The sequence below is a fragment of the Lates calcarifer genome, linkage group LG10 (assembly GCF_001640805.2).
Source record: "Lates calcarifer isolate ASB-BC8 linkage group LG10, TLL_Latcal_v3, whole genome shotgun sequence".
NCBI lineage: Eukaryota > Metazoa > Chordata > Actinopteri > Centropomidae > Lates > Lates calcarifer.
Window position 1 is genome coordinate 8,929,915 of NC_066842.1, and position 16,555 is coordinate 8,946,469.

The 16,555-nt window shown below is 43.1% G+C and overlaps 2 protein-coding genes across 4 annotated transcripts; one reads left to right on the forward strand and one right to left on the reverse strand.

Moving 5' to 3' along the window:
• Positions 1–115: 115 nt before the first annotated feature.
• Positions 116–6,841, reverse strand: LOC108888505 (methionine aminopeptidase 2). Its single transcript, XM_018684507.2, has 11 exons — positions 6,551–6,841; positions 5,601–5,729; positions 5,318–5,380; positions 4,552–4,654; positions 4,079–4,240; positions 3,648–3,829; positions 3,318–3,412; positions 2,454–2,550; positions 2,262–2,365; positions 1,032–1,147; positions 116–822 (listed from the first exon to the last, which is right to left on the reverse strand). The coding sequence occupies exons 1-11, from the start codon at positions 6,723–6,725 to the stop codon at positions 570–572; spliced, it is 1,479 nt and encodes a 492-aa protein (XP_018540023.1). The 5' UTR covers positions 6,726–6,841; the 3' UTR covers positions 116–569.
• Positions 6,842–7,016: 175 nt separating this feature from the next.
• On the forward strand, positions 7,017–16,181 carry LOC108888502 (uncharacterized protein C3orf20). 3 transcript variants are annotated; one of them, XM_051073244.1, is made up of 18 exons: positions 7,017–7,523; positions 7,604–7,692; positions 7,766–8,271; positions 9,119–9,178; positions 9,288–9,387; positions 9,806–10,018; positions 10,149–10,298; positions 10,957–11,071; positions 11,665–11,790; positions 11,874–11,993; positions 12,239–12,398; positions 12,717–12,939; positions 13,362–13,442; positions 13,569–13,929; positions 14,244–14,360; positions 15,029–15,171; positions 15,383–15,499; positions 15,719–16,181. In XM_051073244.1, the coding sequence occupies exons 1-18, from the start codon at positions 7,464–7,466 to the stop codon at positions 15,822–15,824; spliced, it is 2,847 nt and encodes a 948-aa protein (XP_050929201.1). In that variant the 5' UTR covers positions 7,017–7,463; the 3' UTR covers positions 15,825–16,181. The 3 variants fall into 3 exon arrangements, with proteins under 3 accessions (XP_050929201.1, XP_018540017.1, XP_018540016.1); XM_018684501.2 differs by having other exon boundaries at positions 12,257–12,398; XM_018684500.2 differs by having other exon boundaries at positions 9,122–9,178.
• The last annotated feature ends 374 nt before the right edge of the window (positions 16,182–16,555 follow it).

Below are 16,555 nucleotides of genomic sequence, written 5' to 3' on the forward strand. Positions count from 1 at the left end.
GATGGCATTAGTTATAACTAGGTGTACCTAATAAACTGGAGACTGAGTGCACAGGTAATGTAACTTTGTATGCTAAACTGTTAGAGCTGTATAAATGTAGGCACAGCATTCAATGCAAGATTTATAACAATTTATTTCTTATAAAAACTGCCTCAAATTAAAATAGAGCAAAGAAACATAGAAATATAAATATTTCTATAAATTAATGAAGCACAGCATTTTAGGACAAGTGTTCACCAAAACCTTTTTTGCATGATCCTCTTGCATATATTTTGTTTGCATATTTCCTAAAAGCAGCACATCAAAATAACACCTAAAATGACAACACTACATTTCTTAAAGATATGCCCTTTGTCTATTGGCTCAATCCTATGAAAAAAAAAAAATTTAAATACTAGTAAGCTACTGCCAAGACAAGTCTTTTTGCTCTTGCTAATAATTACCTAAAGGTACTCAAGCAGTGGAAATTTAGGTCAGAGAAATATTGCATAATTGCTATCAGTCTGAAGAGGTTTGTTGTCTCTGAGCTGTCATGCTCCTCCTGGTTCACCTCGGGTTTTGACGCATGCTTAGTAGTCGTCTCCCCGGCTCACCACCTCCTTGCAGGTGGGCCTGAGTAGGATGGTGTGCTCGTACTGGGCGGTGTAGCTGCCCTTGATGTCGCAGAGAGGTGGGTACGGGTCTATGATGCCAAGGTCGCACAGATTCTTCAATGCCATCAGGTACTTGCTCTCCCCGAGGCGGTCCAGCCAGCGGCGGCAGAATGCCAAGGTGCCAAAGTTCTCATTGATCACATTCAGCAGATGTTTAGCCCTTGGAAGTCTGCAGCACAACAACAACACAGAGTCAACAGTGAGACGAACATGACAAACTAGAGGTTGAATCTATAGATGTAAAATTACATGCAGATGTGTTCATAGACTCACAGAAATAATGGATTGTAAGACTGAATATAAGGAGTAAATCATCCTCTAAATCACTTTCAGACTCAATATTTTGAATTTCAACACAGATGAGGTGAAAACAGCAACCTTATTGGCACATGTCCGACATTGAAGTTTTTCATGTAATGTGAGCACTCCATGTCATCGTGGACTGCGCCTCTTCCTGTGCTGCCGAATGTCTCAATGGCATAAGCTTCACCTTCCTGAGAGGCAGTAAAAAAAGACAGAAACGTTGCACTTGATTTTGTTGCTGATATAAAATGTAGAAATGCTCTAAAAGTCTTTTATAGTTTGTAAAAATCTATTTATATCTACAGTATATGCTTTTATGTGGGGCTGAATGGGTATGATGTTACAGAAAAGGACAAAAACACACCAGGGGGCAGAGAGAGTAAATTTAACAAACCCCCCCCCTCAGTTGACAGTGGCTGACATATTCATGTGTAGTCTATTAAGGACATTAGTGTCCTTTCTGGAGCAGCGCCTCCTGTGAGTTGATTGGCTGGGTTTCATCTGCGTTTTGTGTCTCTATCAGCGTACAGTTGTTGTTCAAGTCCCTATGGTATTAGCTGATAACACTGCGACACCCTCTCTCCCTGCACCGATAATCAGTCAAAGTGCTAGCGGCCCTCGTGGCACGCCCAGCTGCCACTCCAGTCGTGCGCTCTCTGATCACACAAAGAGGCTAATGTCCCTGTTACACCGACACACTTCAGCTAAAAATACAACACGCAAAGCTGCCACATCAGCAGCAGCAGGTAAAAAGCTTGACGCAGCAACTTGCCAATTAAAATGCTCAGTTCTGTCCAAATACAGTCATGTACACTGCAGCTGTGCGGGTGTGAGGCGGCCATGGATCTCGGTGTAGTCCCGGGGAAATGCAAGATAGTGCAAAGCCATGTTTCTCCTTGGTGACGCACCAGCCTGTTAATGAACTCTGGGTGCCCACACATTTCAGTGCACTTGCAGTAAAACGAGGGGCTGGAGTTTTAACACGTGTTGCTACTCGATGCGGCTGGTAATTCCATTAAAGGTGTAATTAAAGTGCTGACGAGGGTGACTAAGAAGCTGTTAGGGCAGTGAATTGGAACACTTCTCCACACCCCATCGTAACCCTAACCAGCCACATGTTCTTCCAATTACACTTAAGAATTAAAAAGGGTTTATTTATATGCAAGGTCAAGCAGCTAAGACAGGTTTAATTTCAGGCACTTCAGGAAAAAAAGAGGCTGCAATCCTGTTTCCTGCTCCAGAATCTAGTCACATCCAGAGATGAAATAACTATCTAGACTGAGCTGTGTTCACTAGCATACAGACCTCCATCCTTGTGGCCTCTCCACCTTTAACAATAGGGACTGTCTTCCCTGAGTGTATCCTGTACGGTCCAATAGAGTGGCCATTTAGGTTCCTGATTGGCTTCACTGTAAAGAGAACACCACACAGAGGTTTAATAAACAGGGGCCCGTGCTGAACCTGCACACAGAGAGGTGATAAATGGCTTCATATTACCTTGATATGTTTTCCCATCTATCTCCACTTCATAAGACTCCATGACTTCCTGAATGGTCTCACCAACGTCACACAGGCGCACATCGATTCCTGCAAACTGGATCACGGAGAGGTGTTTACACTCACATCAGTAAATAACAATACATTCCTCACAAATAGACAGTCTACATAGTGAGAAATATTGGTCGCCCCCTTTTGCGATGGGTCTTATTTATAAGGAGGGAGGGAACAAATCAGGAACTACCTGCTAATAAATGAATAGCAATTCCTGAATAACTTCAAATGAATAATATATCATTTGAGGTTATTTGACAGGTAGATGCTGTGTTAATGAGCTAGTATATAATGTGTGTAAACATGTATACTGACTACTTTTATGAATCAATCCTAAGCTCTGAACCAGGTTTTAAGTGGCATAAAACCAGTAAGTAATAATGTGCTATTTAGTCTTTGCTGCCTTTGTTTTTTCTGTATCTTTCACTCGTACTCTGCATCTGTTCTTGTTTGTACTTTTGCTGCTGTGACACTTCAATGTCCCTGAGCAAGAACAACAAAGTTTCTTTATCATTATTCCCTTATTATATACATATATTAGTTACTAATTGTGTGTCTCCTTATGTAAAGTTGTGCGTCATGTTAGTGGGGATCCACCATTACTCTATGATGACCCCTCCACACCATTTTTTGTCACATTTAGCCACTGAGTTTTATCAACCAGATAGAACTAAATTCTAAAAAAAATCATTTTAGTCATTGTGATATTATTTTAGCCGTTTACTTATTATACAGTGCAACCTAGATATCAATATTACTGTATGATGATTCTCAAGCATCATGCATGAGAGAGAGAAAGAGCAGTGTTACCCTGATGCCAGTGTTTGTTGCATCTCTCACAGCCTCCAGCAGCCGGTCATACTTTGGATTGAAAGTGACGGTGAAGGCACAGTCTATTATTCGACCTGAAAGACCAAACAGTCTGATTATTACCAACAGCTGAGAGGAATCATTTTGCAGAAATGTTCAGCACGTATTAATATAGGAAAAGTAGAAGTTAATTAACTTATGAGAACAGTTTATTCCAGGCAGTCAGAATTATAATGCAATCATCATTTTACCATGTAACTGTAAATGCCAAGTGTGAAATGGTGCAGCGTAACTGCAAAAGCACTTAAAAAGTTATTAGTGAGATCTCACCATTGATGTGCGTTCCAAAGTCAATTTTGCAGACATCGTCGTAGCGCAGCACAGTGGGGTCTCCTGCATTCGGGGTGTAGTGGGCAGCACAGTGGTTGATGGAGCAGCCGGTGGGGAATGCCAGGCCAGCCTTTAGCCCATTTTCTTTGATGAGTCTCCTGGAGCAGTCCTCTAGCTTCTCGCTGCCAGAAAACAGAGAGCAGCACAAAGGGACAATGGATGACAGGAACAATGAGACTGTTGTCAGGACAGATAAAGCACAGAGAAGAGTTTAAAACCACAGAGCACTGCTCCTGCTTTCCTCGATTATTTTAAAATAGTTCCTCTTGGGATAGGACAAAGAGGTGCTGAAATCATATCATCAGCCCAGGATCAATACAAAGAGCTAAGATTAAAGGGACTGAAGGAAAAAATTTCAGTGCATGTCTCACCAGATGTCAATCATGGCCATCCCCGGTTTGATCCAGCTCCTGACGAAGGAGCGGACTTGTCGGTGTGCCTCGGCCGCTTGCCTGAAATCGCTCCACATCTCCTCGTTGGCCCTGTCCAGCGCCCGCTTTTCCTCGCTGGTGGTTCGCCACGCTGCGCTGCGCCTGGCGGGAGGTAGACAGGCATGCCGCAGAGAGGAAGCAACTCATTATTTTCTCATTATACGAATATCTATAACCAGGAAATGACACACTCTGCAGAAACTCTACACAGGTGAAAGTAGTGTTGATACTTTTTAACTGATGATAAATATGAGAAAATTGCTCCTGAGCAGAAAATTGAACCACACACTAACTGCTGCACCTCATTATGTTTATACATGAATCAAAAGCAGAGAGAGCTAAACAGACACTGGGAACGTCATACAGTGGACAACTACTGCGTGAGTGTGAGGGACGATGTGGAGGTCACACACCCGTCTTTTGATGGGGGGTACTCGCATTCCTCTCCCTTTGGAAAGTCTCCGTTGGGATACAGCTCACAAATAGGGATTGAGGGAGGGTCAGTCTGTCCCTTCACTGTGGCCCAGATAGAGAGAAGGCGAAGCAGAGGAGCAGCAGGAGAGAGAAAAGAAAACATGAGTTATCCCTCCCATGTTCACGACATTGATATTTTGACTTAACTAAAGAATAATTGCACAGTTCCTGACTTACAGATCTAATTAAGTGAGCCACCCTAGAGTAAAATAAAGCCACTGAATTACATCGCTAGAAAAATTTGTAGGCAAATTTTAAGTCCTTGTATTAAGGGTTGTAGGTTATAATTATATATCTGTGGCACATTTTTTAGGATCAGTTCACTGTAACACTGGCATTACTCAGCTTTCACTGCCTGTGTGTGTTAATGTTCACCATCATTAATTTATCTGCTCGACATGTAAGGTCCTGTCGCATTTTGTCCTACACCTCCTGTGTCAGTCCTGCATCGTCTAACTCTAATGACACTAATTAACCACGTTGAACTGCCTTTGTGCACTTGTTGTATTTACCCGGGGATTTGGAGTAATTCTGATGCAGCTGATTAAGACTGTTTACTGTTGCTGTAAAAAAGCTCTTACAGCTCTTATCAATTCAAGATCTGCGACAGTGAAAACTGTGAAAAATGTGACTTTAAACAGCCAAAGAGAGATCTGCTGCCGACTGTACAGATGCATTTTGCTGCACTGAGAAAAAAGGGCTTACATCCTTTCTTCTTTTTCTTCTTCTTCTTCTTTTTTCCAGCTGAGTTCTCTCCCTCATCTCCATCTGTTGAAAGCATCATTAGTTTCAATACAGTTTGTAAAGTTAGAAATATTGATGGGGGCTCGGGCACGATTCCCAGTGTGCTACTGAAAATCAGATATCTCATTGCAGATATGACCAGCTGAATATTCACTGTGCACTTTCAGGGACTTCAAGTTCAGCACAATCACCACTGCAGCTGATGATGATGATGGCAGTGATGGTGATGATTGTGAGGAGTTACCTTCTTCTCCATCCTCCTCCCTCTCTTTGTCCTCCAGTGTTTGCAGCTCCAACTGTTTTGTCACATCACCAACACCTCCAGCTTCTCCACCCCCCTCAGCCTCATTTGTCCCTGCTGCAAAGTCACACACTGTTGTGCATGCATGTGCAGGTGAGCACGCACGCGTACAATAGTGGTTGTGCACGTACATGCATGGCACAGAGAAAGAGAAAGACAACACACACACACACACACACACACACACACACACCACACACACACACACACACACAGGCAGAGTGAGTAAATTACTTGTGGTTCAGAGCCATTCCAAGAAAGTGCACCCACTATGATGTGAACTTGGCAGGGTCTGTGCATAAATTCTTTCTATACCTTGGGAGTCAATATCCTCAAGGGCATATGTACCTTGCAGCATTATGACATTTAGCCCTTCAAAGACAGTGCTGTGTGGACCACACTTGACTTAGGCCAGGTTCAACAACTGAGGCTTTTTGGGGATTTTCTATTGCCACTTTTTCAGGCAGTAAGGCTGCAATTATCATCATGGGTTTTTTACATAAGAGCGGTTGTCATCTTATTGCACTAAAACTGTGGGTACTTCTATTACATAATTTCATGCAGCTTAGGGGGGATTTATAGGATAGAACATATTTAATCTGGAGTAAAATAAAAATGTTATTCCACCCATATCTTCAAATCAGTTTTGATGTTAAATTACATTTTTCAGAGATTGCCCCGTTTCCAGATGAGCGCCCTCAGCTCCAACAGCAGCAGCAGCAGCAGCCTCTCAGAGTTGGGGACAGCTGGACTTGAATACCCTCTGACAGGTTGAAAAGTCTCCTGTCCCCGCATATTTGATGCTCTTGCTCCACATCGAGTGGCACCAGAGGAAACAATTTTTTTGCGCTAATTCCCCAACGATTGTCTGACCGTAAAGTGATGCCTCTTACCTGGTGCGGCGGTCTTATTCCTCTTCTTCTTTCTCCTCTTTTTCTTCACTGACTCCGGGGCATCTGCATCTTCTCTCTCCTCGTTCAAGTCGTCCCCGTTGAGAAGTTGAGGCTCCACTTCATGCTGTGGCTGTAGCTCCGCCATGATCAGCGACTGAGAGATGAAGTGACGCATAAGCTGCTGGGAGCCTCCAGTGGTCAAAGCAGAAAAGTGTGCTGGAGGCAGCTGAGCCAATAATGAGCTATTAGACAATCTCTGTGCAACAACTTGACCTGGAAGAGAGGGGAAGACGATCCTCCTCTGTTCCGAGGTGCAAACACCTTCATTTAGGGAAAATGAAATTTAGGAACAAACTGTACTAGAAGAGCAACACAATCCCTGTGAATTCTGCGGCGGCTGAAGCTGCCTCTGTATGTGACCATCATGCCCTGGTACATGACCTGTAAGAGCTGCACTGCATGCTAGAATCATCACTTTCTCTCTGAACATCCAGTCGCCGAGTGGAGTTTCGAGTTACCTGGCCGCGCGCGCACACCTGTGACTGCAGTCACTCCTCAATAAGACTTGTATGTCACTTCCCTCCAACACTGCCAAACTCTCGACACTTTATCCGTTATTGTGAGCAATGTATTTGTTGTTGGTATTGTCGCAGATAGCCTTTCAGTGTGATGCCCGGGGGTCGATCATTAATGGTGCGTAACGCGAGGCGTAGAACGGTGTATCCAAGCAACAAGCCCAGCACACTGAGTGGATATGGACAGGTGTAGCTACACGTTACAGAGGTGACAGGTGTATTTTAAAGCACTTCAGTTGTGTTTAGTTGATGTTACTTTGCAGCGTGGACTCATATTGTGTTTTACTGAGTGGGCAAACTCTGACACTGACTCCTGTGGATTTTTTTTGGAGGAAATAATGACTTCTTCAGGTGCTCTGTCAGGGTTCAGAAGGGGCCCTTTGTATTTCTTTGACCAGGTGAGCTAATGATTCATTTTGCTGGCTGTGGTTTGAAAGAAACTGCAGGACATTTGTCATTTTAATTTACCTCTGTGCAGCCATCAAGACGAGCTAAGGGGACGCGGAGCAGCATTTTGCATTTTTATGTGGCACGTGAAGAAGCACGCTTGGAGGAAACAATACAAAGGTAAACTGCACCTTCCTGCTAGAAATGTTTGTTTCTGATACACGTCTAATGATTTTTTCATTCTCTCATATAGTACTCGGGAGAATGATAACGAAGACAGTGACGGGCTCGCTGAGAGGCTGCCAGGTGAAACGTGTGGGGACGGTGAACCTGATGCCTCATCTGCTGTCTGTGCCGCACTGGACATAAAAGACCACGATCCGATGGACGCGATGTACAAGCAAGCGGCCCCTCAGTTATTAAACGAACTGGCTCGCCTGCTTTCACAACATAACTGGACAGAGGAGGGGTGTATTCCTCAGGGGGTTGTAAATTTTCTGAACTACTCCTGGCAGGATTTGACTGCAGGGGCGGTGCAACCGAAAGGTCCGGAAAAGACTTTGCAGAAACGGCGGAGGTCCAAAGGTTCCTTGAAGTCGGGGGGTGAAAGTGCCCAGCGCCAGGTGTCCGCCAGTGGCAAGAGGGAGACGGCAGGAGACAGAAGCCCGTGTGTTGTGGGAAGTGCTGGGTCCTCTGAGAGAAAACCACAAGTTAGCTTGAATCCACGTGTGAAAAAGCGGAAACAAAACTCCAATGGAGGTAAATGAACCCTCGGGTCACGTGGTATGGAAGCCCCTTACCGCCAAGAAAACAAACAAAACCATATCTTAGATCAAGATTAGCTAGTTAGCCATAGCAAGTCAAAATTATGAGGTACTAGCTTCAATAAGTCACTAATAAAAACATTGCAAAATCAGTTTATTATCAACGTATACTAAAACCTGCAGACTTGGTGAGAAAACTACCTCTTTATTTACGACTTGCTAAATGAACGCAAGTATAATATACATTTCTACCACTACAATATTTTAGTAAGTAAAAAAAATGTTAATACGTTTTTCATCCAGAAAGAACTAAAAACAAAGTCCTTTTGCACAACCTATATATTATTGCTAAACGTTTGATAATTAAGCCCATAGTCACAACACAAACTCTTTATAACGTATGTTTAGATAGAAAATGGTAGGGTTATATGAGTACGCATCATAGACTGTAGCCTATATAAAACAGCAAAGGCTGAACAGTCTGACCAATTTTACTGCACCAATCTCAAGTGAAAATGCTCCTCTATAAGTTAGAGTCAATGCAGGTAGGCGATGATAACAATGAGAGTGATGGGAGTGAAAACCTATCAAGTTATTTTTCATGACCTTACAAGGCTGAAGTTGAAGCCATCTTTGGTTGCAAGCTTGTGGAAGTTAGAGGATTTGTTTACCAGGTCAGACAAGGTAGCTGGTAGCTGGGCACAGATGTACTCCTGTCTGTTAATCTGTTACAGGGCTATTGAGTTGCAGTGCATCATTAAGTTCCCTGATGTCATTTGTAGTAACTTGTATATGGCCATAGAGATGATATATTTACTGACTTCCATATTCTCACTCCCCAGCAGCTCACAGCTCCTCATCCGTCAGTTTCTCCATCTCCTCCAGCAGCTGTAAAGGTGCAGGTATGACATGGAGCTGCAGTGTTGTGTTAATGATGGCTGATGTGACTCTGGTTGACTGCGTGTTACTGCTGTGCTTCTGCTGCCTCAGCTGGATGTGATTTGTGTCCAGGTTGGATCGTTCAGCCAAAGCAGCCCTCCTATGATGAGCCTCAGCGGATCAGATTGTGTCAGTGGGTGGTGGAGCGACTGCGGGCAGCAAGAAGTCCTGAGTGAGTCCTTAAACTGACCAGCTGCATTTATATCAAAACTTTGTCAGTGAGGGGTTACAATGCAAAATTTCATGTTTGATCATCAGATTTTTCTTGCAATGGCAATGTCAGTTGATTGGTCAGTCTATCATAGTCCAGAACAGAATTTTATACAGTTATTCATGATTCCTGGACAATGAATCCCAATGACTTTACTGATCAGATGTACTCTGTGTTCAGTGCTAATTAGCAAATGTAAGCATGCTAAGATGGTACACTATTTAGTATAATCTTAGCTAAAAGCATGGCTGCAGACGTGGAGTTATTTTCAGTCTAATGGCTCATTTAATCACGTTTTATTTTGCAATGTGACCTCACAACAACGTTAACTCTGATTCAGTAGTTTGAGAATTAAATAAATGACTTTGTTTTCACACAGAAAACTGCAAACAGCTGGGCAGAACCTGAACAAGCCACTCATACTCAGGCACTATGGAGAAGCAAAGGCAAAACTGAAGGACAGGAGGACCAGGAGAAAGGCCCAGCCTGCCACTTTAGTCAATGGGATACCCCAGATACCAGAAGTGAAGCAGCAGGATCCAGCGCAGCAGAAACTACACTACAGGGTCAACGACGGCTCCTCATTCATTTAGTATCCTCTTTTTTATTTTTATTCAGGACTATTTTAATTTTAGCTGTTGTTCAAGAAGTAGTACAGTGTAGGGCATCTGGCAAATGTGTCACTGCAGCTGGTGTGTTGACCTTTGACCCCGCGCTTTCAGCTACCCATCTGGTTGTATGGCAGTGTGCCAGAGCCACTCAGGTCTGCCCTGCGGAGGCTTCTATACCAACGTGTTCAGTGACAGCGAGTGTCCTGTTATCCTGGCGACTATCACAGCGTTTGGGCACGGGGCTGTTACACACCCTCTTAGGTGAGTTCAACGCTGATACGTGGGAATGTCTGAATAAATTAAAGGTGCACTTCACTGATGTACAGTTTACTAATCATGGAGGAGTGACCACTCAGCCCGCGTAAATAGTTGTGTAATGTCCTCTGTGGGTCTGAAGGATGCTTTCCATAGTTTGAACAAATAACCCTGATTTTTCTATGATTATGGGAAATTGAGGATCCTGTGTTTTTGGAGCTTGACCCATATTGGGGACAAAAAGTCATAATGTCTCTGCCTGTTTGTGTTGTGGAAAAGCTCCTGTGAACTTATTTTAAAATACTACCTTAAAATGCACTGAATAAAAATATATACATTTCTGATCTGCTGCTCCATTATGAACAATCCAGACCTCTCAGATTGTTTGAGGCAGATCTGTTTACTGTCCCCAGAGTCAAAACTAAACACAGAGAAGCAGCGTTCAGTATTTATGCAGCACATATCTGGAACAAAGCCCCAGAAAACTTGAGGTTTGCTCCAAGATCAGTTCTTTTGAACAAGGGCTTCAGACTTTTCTGTTTGCCACTGTTGTTGAGATGAACTTGGACTATTTGTGCATATCTTTAAGCAGACTGTGTAGAATAATTTATGTGATAACTTAAATGATGTTTAAAATGCAGTTCTTCCTGATACGTCCCTCCAGCTTGTCTATTACAGCAGTGTGGGACCAGAACGGTGGATTCATGTGTGACCGCTATGGGAACATAACTAAGGAGTGGAGCTGGCAGACTAATCGTTCACTGAAGATCATTATACAGGTGAAGACCTTTGAAAATTTTTCAACTTTTTCTGTTTCATATATACAATTCTACATCCTCTGTGTATATAAATAAATGTGGTCCCCTGGCAACAGTTTTAATTTTAGAGAAAGATTTATGACTTCTCTCTGTTAAGTCATCACTTTCCATCACTTCTTTTCACTCATCGTGTGTCAGTGTCTAAGCTGCTGTTCATCAGCTCAGTAACATGTGGCACTGAGAACAGGCCACAGTAATAATCCCCAGACAAGAAAAATATTCAGTACAAAGGTTTGTCAGAAAGACTAAAAATCTGGGGTGAATTTTTCGTGTGATATGTATGTGAGACGTCCATATGGGATTTGTCACACTTAAGGGAAACACAGCAGGGCGTGTTGGGTATGACGCATGACCTACTGATGAATGAACATTAACTGTCTCTGACAGGACCAAGAGATTCACATTTCATTATGAGTGATGAAGCGGCGTGTTTTAGAACAGGGGTATTTCATGCAGAGTAGATGGGTGAATTCTCTACAACTCATGGCAGTTATTTTTCAATGTTGTGTCAGTTTTAAACTAAATCTGTAAATGTGTCTTTGTGTCTCCTACAGTTGTCAGATTTGATCTCTGTGAGGTTGCTCAGTGGTACCTCTGCCATGCTCATCTTCAGGTGTAACAATGAGAGTGTTCAACTTCCTCTTTCTGCCCTGTCAAATATTAACCGCACAAAGGAAATGGTGAGATTATGATTAGCAAGTAGACAAAAGATTTTATGATTAGAAAAAAAGCCTAACTGATAATATCTGCTCTGTATTAACAGCCATGCTTACACACTGATGGAAGGTTTACCTCTGATGCTGCTCAAGACCTCCTGCTGTCGAGGAAGACAGTATCCCCCGCTGTGGTCCTAGAGAGCAAGAAGAACCTGACACTAACACATGTAAAACACTTTTTTATGGCAGTACGATGTTTGAGTGTTTGAGTGTTGAACACAAATCGATGGGGAATCAGAACACAAACAACACCAGTTATAGAGATTGTGATTATAATGGTTATAATAGACCATGTACAGGTTCTGCAGATACCTTCACCTAGTCCCTTTGTATAGAATATAGAACATCTTGCTAAATATCCTATGTTGTTCTACATCATCTATTCTGCTATGAAGGTAATAATGTATGGCAGGTGTCTGTGTGCTCCCAGATTGGCAGGGAGGTGGAGAGGTCAGAGGAGCCGTCAGCACAGTGGAGAAGAGGAGAACCTGCTGGCAGGGAGCTGAAAAGGCTTCAGAAGAGAGTATGGAACACCCTGGATGACTGGCTGGATTATTATCGTGCAGCCATCGGTACCTACCAGCTCAGAGTTTGTACACACAGCCTTTCTGGCTTTTCTCAAATATGCAAGGCGTGCTCACTTTAAACTCAAACTGCAACCAGTGGATGGGTATGAGTTATTGAAGTATGTAGTGCAAATAAAAGCAACAATGAGCTAATCTGACCTGGTAAGGTTGTTTAGAGTTGTTTGGTGACACTGAAAAGTTACAGTATCACCTCATCTTGCAAACTCAACATTATTGAATAGTTCCATCAGGATCTTGTTCACGGTCACTCGTGTCACTCTGGTGTCTGTGTGCATTTCTGAGTGACCTCTTCCTCTCCTTCAGGTATCAAGTGTCCAGACACGGAGCGGATGCCAGATGCCCCGCTGAGGACCAGGCTGAAGAGAGAGGTGCAGTCAGCTGCTCTGCCCTCCCTGAACCCACCTGAGTGGACAGAAGCGAAACCGGTCCAGCCGGAGGAGCGCAGGAATGAGCCACAGGAGCTGCACAAACACCCGTCAGCAGCACCAGCAGAAAGACCTGCTGACTCCTCCGTCAGGCTGCCAAGGTGAGGACTTCACTAAGACCATGCAGCCCACTGATTTAAGATGTCAAAGCAGATTTAGTAATCATGACAAGCACCGCAGATCTTATGAACACAGATGTATAATGTTTTCTGTAGCTCTGGAGGAGCTTTGGCAACCCATGTGATGTCATCAGGGTTACCTCAGTTGGGGCTTGAAGGCAACACTTTTATAGCAGAAAGCCTGCGTCACAAACTAGAGGTGTGGAGTTTGAACAGCGTGGTTGTAGGGCTGAACAATTGAATCTATCCTTAAACAGAAGCAGTGATTGATTTTGTAATAGTGACAGAGACACACTGTTTATCGATCAGTTTCAAGTACTTGAGCTCTGCTAGACTCATGTATGCTGCATTATGTAGGCCCTAACAAGAGGCTGTTTCACTTTCGTTTACTCGGTTGTTGTCAGGGCACCTAAAAAGCGAGGAAAGGAGGAGCCCCGTGTGACACAGATAGGACCTCTTCAAATTCATGGCAACATCAAACTTGAGTAAGAGTCACATGGGTGCAACAATTAAAGCTCATTCAGATGTTATTGTGTAGAAAATGACATCAACTGCAGTTTTTCAGAGGCTTATTTACAATGACAACTTCACTGTGGCCCCAACCCTGCCAGGTCAGTGATTATTCTACAGGGTCCAGAGTCGCAGCCTGCAGCTGTCACCCGCTGTCCAGCCCCACCATCATTCACCTCCTCCGTCCCCCTCACGGTGTGCCCTGTGCTGCTGAGAGCTGCCCTGCTGGGGGAGGGGGGACGGAGGCGGTGCTGCTGCAGTGTTACGCTGATGCCAGTGGTGACAGACCTGGAGTACGATACCTTCGTGATGGGCCAGCCTCCACACAGTCAACAGATCCTGGTGGTGTGTGTGACTTCGCCACGGCAGCCCGTCAGCAGCGCACACGCGGCGCCCGAGCAGGACGCGCTGGAGCAGCTTTACAGGAGGAGGAACAAGCACAGAACCATGCCATGTACTCAGGTGTGAATTCTGTCTTACATACACGAGGTGGACAAAATAACAAAAACACCTCACAGCGCAATAAGCAACAAATTTAATTCATAACTTGTTAAATGAGCTATACACACAGTATGTCTGTGCAGCCAAGCATCATTACAGTCTCTGATGCAGTGTCCCGTGTTTGTTGCATTAATGTATTTAAAATAAAATTCTGTTAAATCAGCGAGTGCGCTACAAGGACAACACAACAATGCACAGGCTAGAGAACAAAGGGTCAGTGAAAGACATCCTATGGTCAGCTAGCTATTATACTCTATATATTTTTTTTAATCCAGTGCCAGATGGATTCATTTCGCCTGGTGAGGTATGAGATGTCAACAGGGAAGCCCGGCTGTGGATTCGAGAACATCCTGCTGCAGCAGCGACACAATGCTGCTCCTGGGATGGTCCTGGTCAGTAAACCCACTGCAGGCTTGGCCCTGGCAAGGCTGCTGGCTCTGCTCGGAACATGTTTTCACAAGCGCCACTGGATGGCAGCAGCAGAGCTTGTGTGAAGCAGAGGAGGCGATAGAAGTGGGGGGATAGGGTGAAGACAACTTTAGCAAGGTGCTGCCCTCTCTAAGAAACTCAGACATTTATTATAAAAGTACTGTGGGCTGAAAAGCAGTGAGGGATGACACTTCTTAATTACAAAAGGGAGCTCTAATTTTTAGCCCAAAGTCATGACAGCTGCTTCCAGTGATTTCTGCTGTAAAATGAAAATTCCTCCTAGAGTCCATAAATCAAACAGAAATCACCAGTATCACAGGGACATGAAACAGTGTTTGTACTTAGACACTTTTTACTCATGAGCTCAGGAAGAGCAGCCATGAAGAATGACAGGATTCTGCAAATGCACTCTGTAGGTTCCTCTATTGTTAAATATAAAGCTAAAAATAGAGGTGTGACTGGTATGACTTATGTTGTGACAACAGAAAATCAACATGGTGGCACAAACCTCTTTAATCTAAACAAAATACATGGGCCGATGCTTTTTAAATATGACAGTAAAAGCGTGTGACTGTGGTGATATATTTTTCCACATTTTCTCAGATGTAAATTCTCTTCATTAATTTGACAGATGTATATCAGAGGGAAGCTGCTGTTTGTGGGATACATATACAGCGGTCACAGCTGCTCAGTCAGGGACCTTCAGAAGCAAATCTCCAGAACCAGGGCAGACTACAGATTAGGCCTGAGCCTCCCATCAGACTACAAGTTCAGGTACTACTGCACCATTCCCTCTATGAATCTGATTAACTGTCATTCATTCTCATTACTAATCAGTGTTTATTTAAAGAGTATAGACTTCAACACGTGACAAAGCACAGGTTAATTGTTTTACTAAAATACAAATAAGAGTTAAAGAAGCTGATTTCATTAAGTTTAGTACCTTATTTCTATTCCTAGTTCTATTCCTGTCCTTTACTTGCAGTGATACAGTGAATGACCCTATAGTCACAGATGCGCTCAACTCACAAGATGCAACACCAAAAGGAATAGGTGACGTAACAGTGTCTGCGTCAGTGGGGAAGGAAAAGCCCAATGAGAGGTTTGTGGCAGAAATACTGAAATACTGCTCTAAAGCTCAATTCCTGCTAATTCGTTGTCTTGGTTAACAATGAAACTAAACTGTGGCTCAGTTTCTTTTCCTGTAATGTGTCATGTTTTCAAAAATTTTTTATCACCTCTCATTTTCACCCAGGCTGTGTTGTTAATTTAATAGTTTTTAAAAAATATTGGAATTACCTGATGTCTTCTTCCTGAACAGAAAAAACATTAAAGTTCCTGAGGCGTCACACCATCGTCAGAGGGGCTTTTATATCAAACCAAAAAAGACTCCTGCATTTCCTCATGTTCCTGTTACTACACACTGAATATACACCAGTGACAGGATTAACTCTCTATCAGTCTCCAGAGTTACCAAAGTGCACTAACCGTCGGCTAATGCTTTAGGTTAATGTGGAGTCAGACTGCAAACATCTAATTTGCTTACCTTGCAGGTTTGCACCACTGATTAGTCTAATCTGTAACTGAGATGCAAAATACCTTTCAGTTTTTGACAGTAAAAAGCAAACTGGAAACTCTTGTGGGTATCAGGGCAAAAGATCATCTAATATAATCAGTGAGTGCAGATGTTCCAGTGTTTTCTGAATAATGGGCTTTTTATCTTATGTAAATATCCGTTGGATGTATGTGTATTTGTCGTATTTTTTCAATAGAGATGAGTAAAATTAATTTAAAAAAATACTCAACTATGCAGTATTTTGTTTCATTTTTCTTTTAATCCGATGTTCTCACAGCCTTGTCAGTTGCTGACATCCATTACTTTTCCTTCTTGTTAACCAGAACTTTTTCCTGTAAAAATGTCTGATTGATCAACCTGATGACAGCGTTACAGCATGACGAAAACCCCGCCGACATGTCGTTTTACGAGTTTTACTTCCTCAATCATACAGCTTATTCAGTTTACTGAATATCAGCAAGATGCCATTTCTGGCCTCTTAGTCACACCGGTGTTGTTAATATTAGTTATGATGATGTATGTGGAAAGATTTGAGTTTGTGTGTGTGTGTGTGTGTGTGTGTGTGTGGCACTCTGGAAAAAT

Coding starts and splice junctions, on each gene's coding strand:
- LOC108888505 (XM_018684507.2), bottom strand. CDS start 6,725: ATGCGTCACTTCATCTCTCAGTCGCTGATCATGGCGGAGCTACAGCCA. Junction 4,241..4,551: donor TACCCCCCATCAAAAGACGG/GTGTGTGACCTC, acceptor ACCTCCCGCCAG/GCGCAGCGCAGCGTGGCGAA. Junction 823..1,031: donor GTCGGACATGTGCCAATAAG/GTTGCTGTTTTC, acceptor GTTGTGCTGCAG/ACTTCCAAGGGCTAAACATC.
- LOC108888502 (XM_051073244.1), top strand. CDS start 7,464: ATGACTTCTTCAGGTGCTCTGTCAGGGTTCAGAAGGGGCCCTTTGTAT. Junction 9,388..9,805: donor CGGGCAGCAAGAAGTCCTGA/GTGAGTCCTTAA, acceptor GTTTTCACACAG/AAAACTGCAAACAGCTGGGC. Junction 11,994..12,238: donor AGAACCTGACACTAACACAT/GTAAAACACTTT, acceptor AATGTATGGCAG/GTGTCTGTGTGCTCCCAGAT.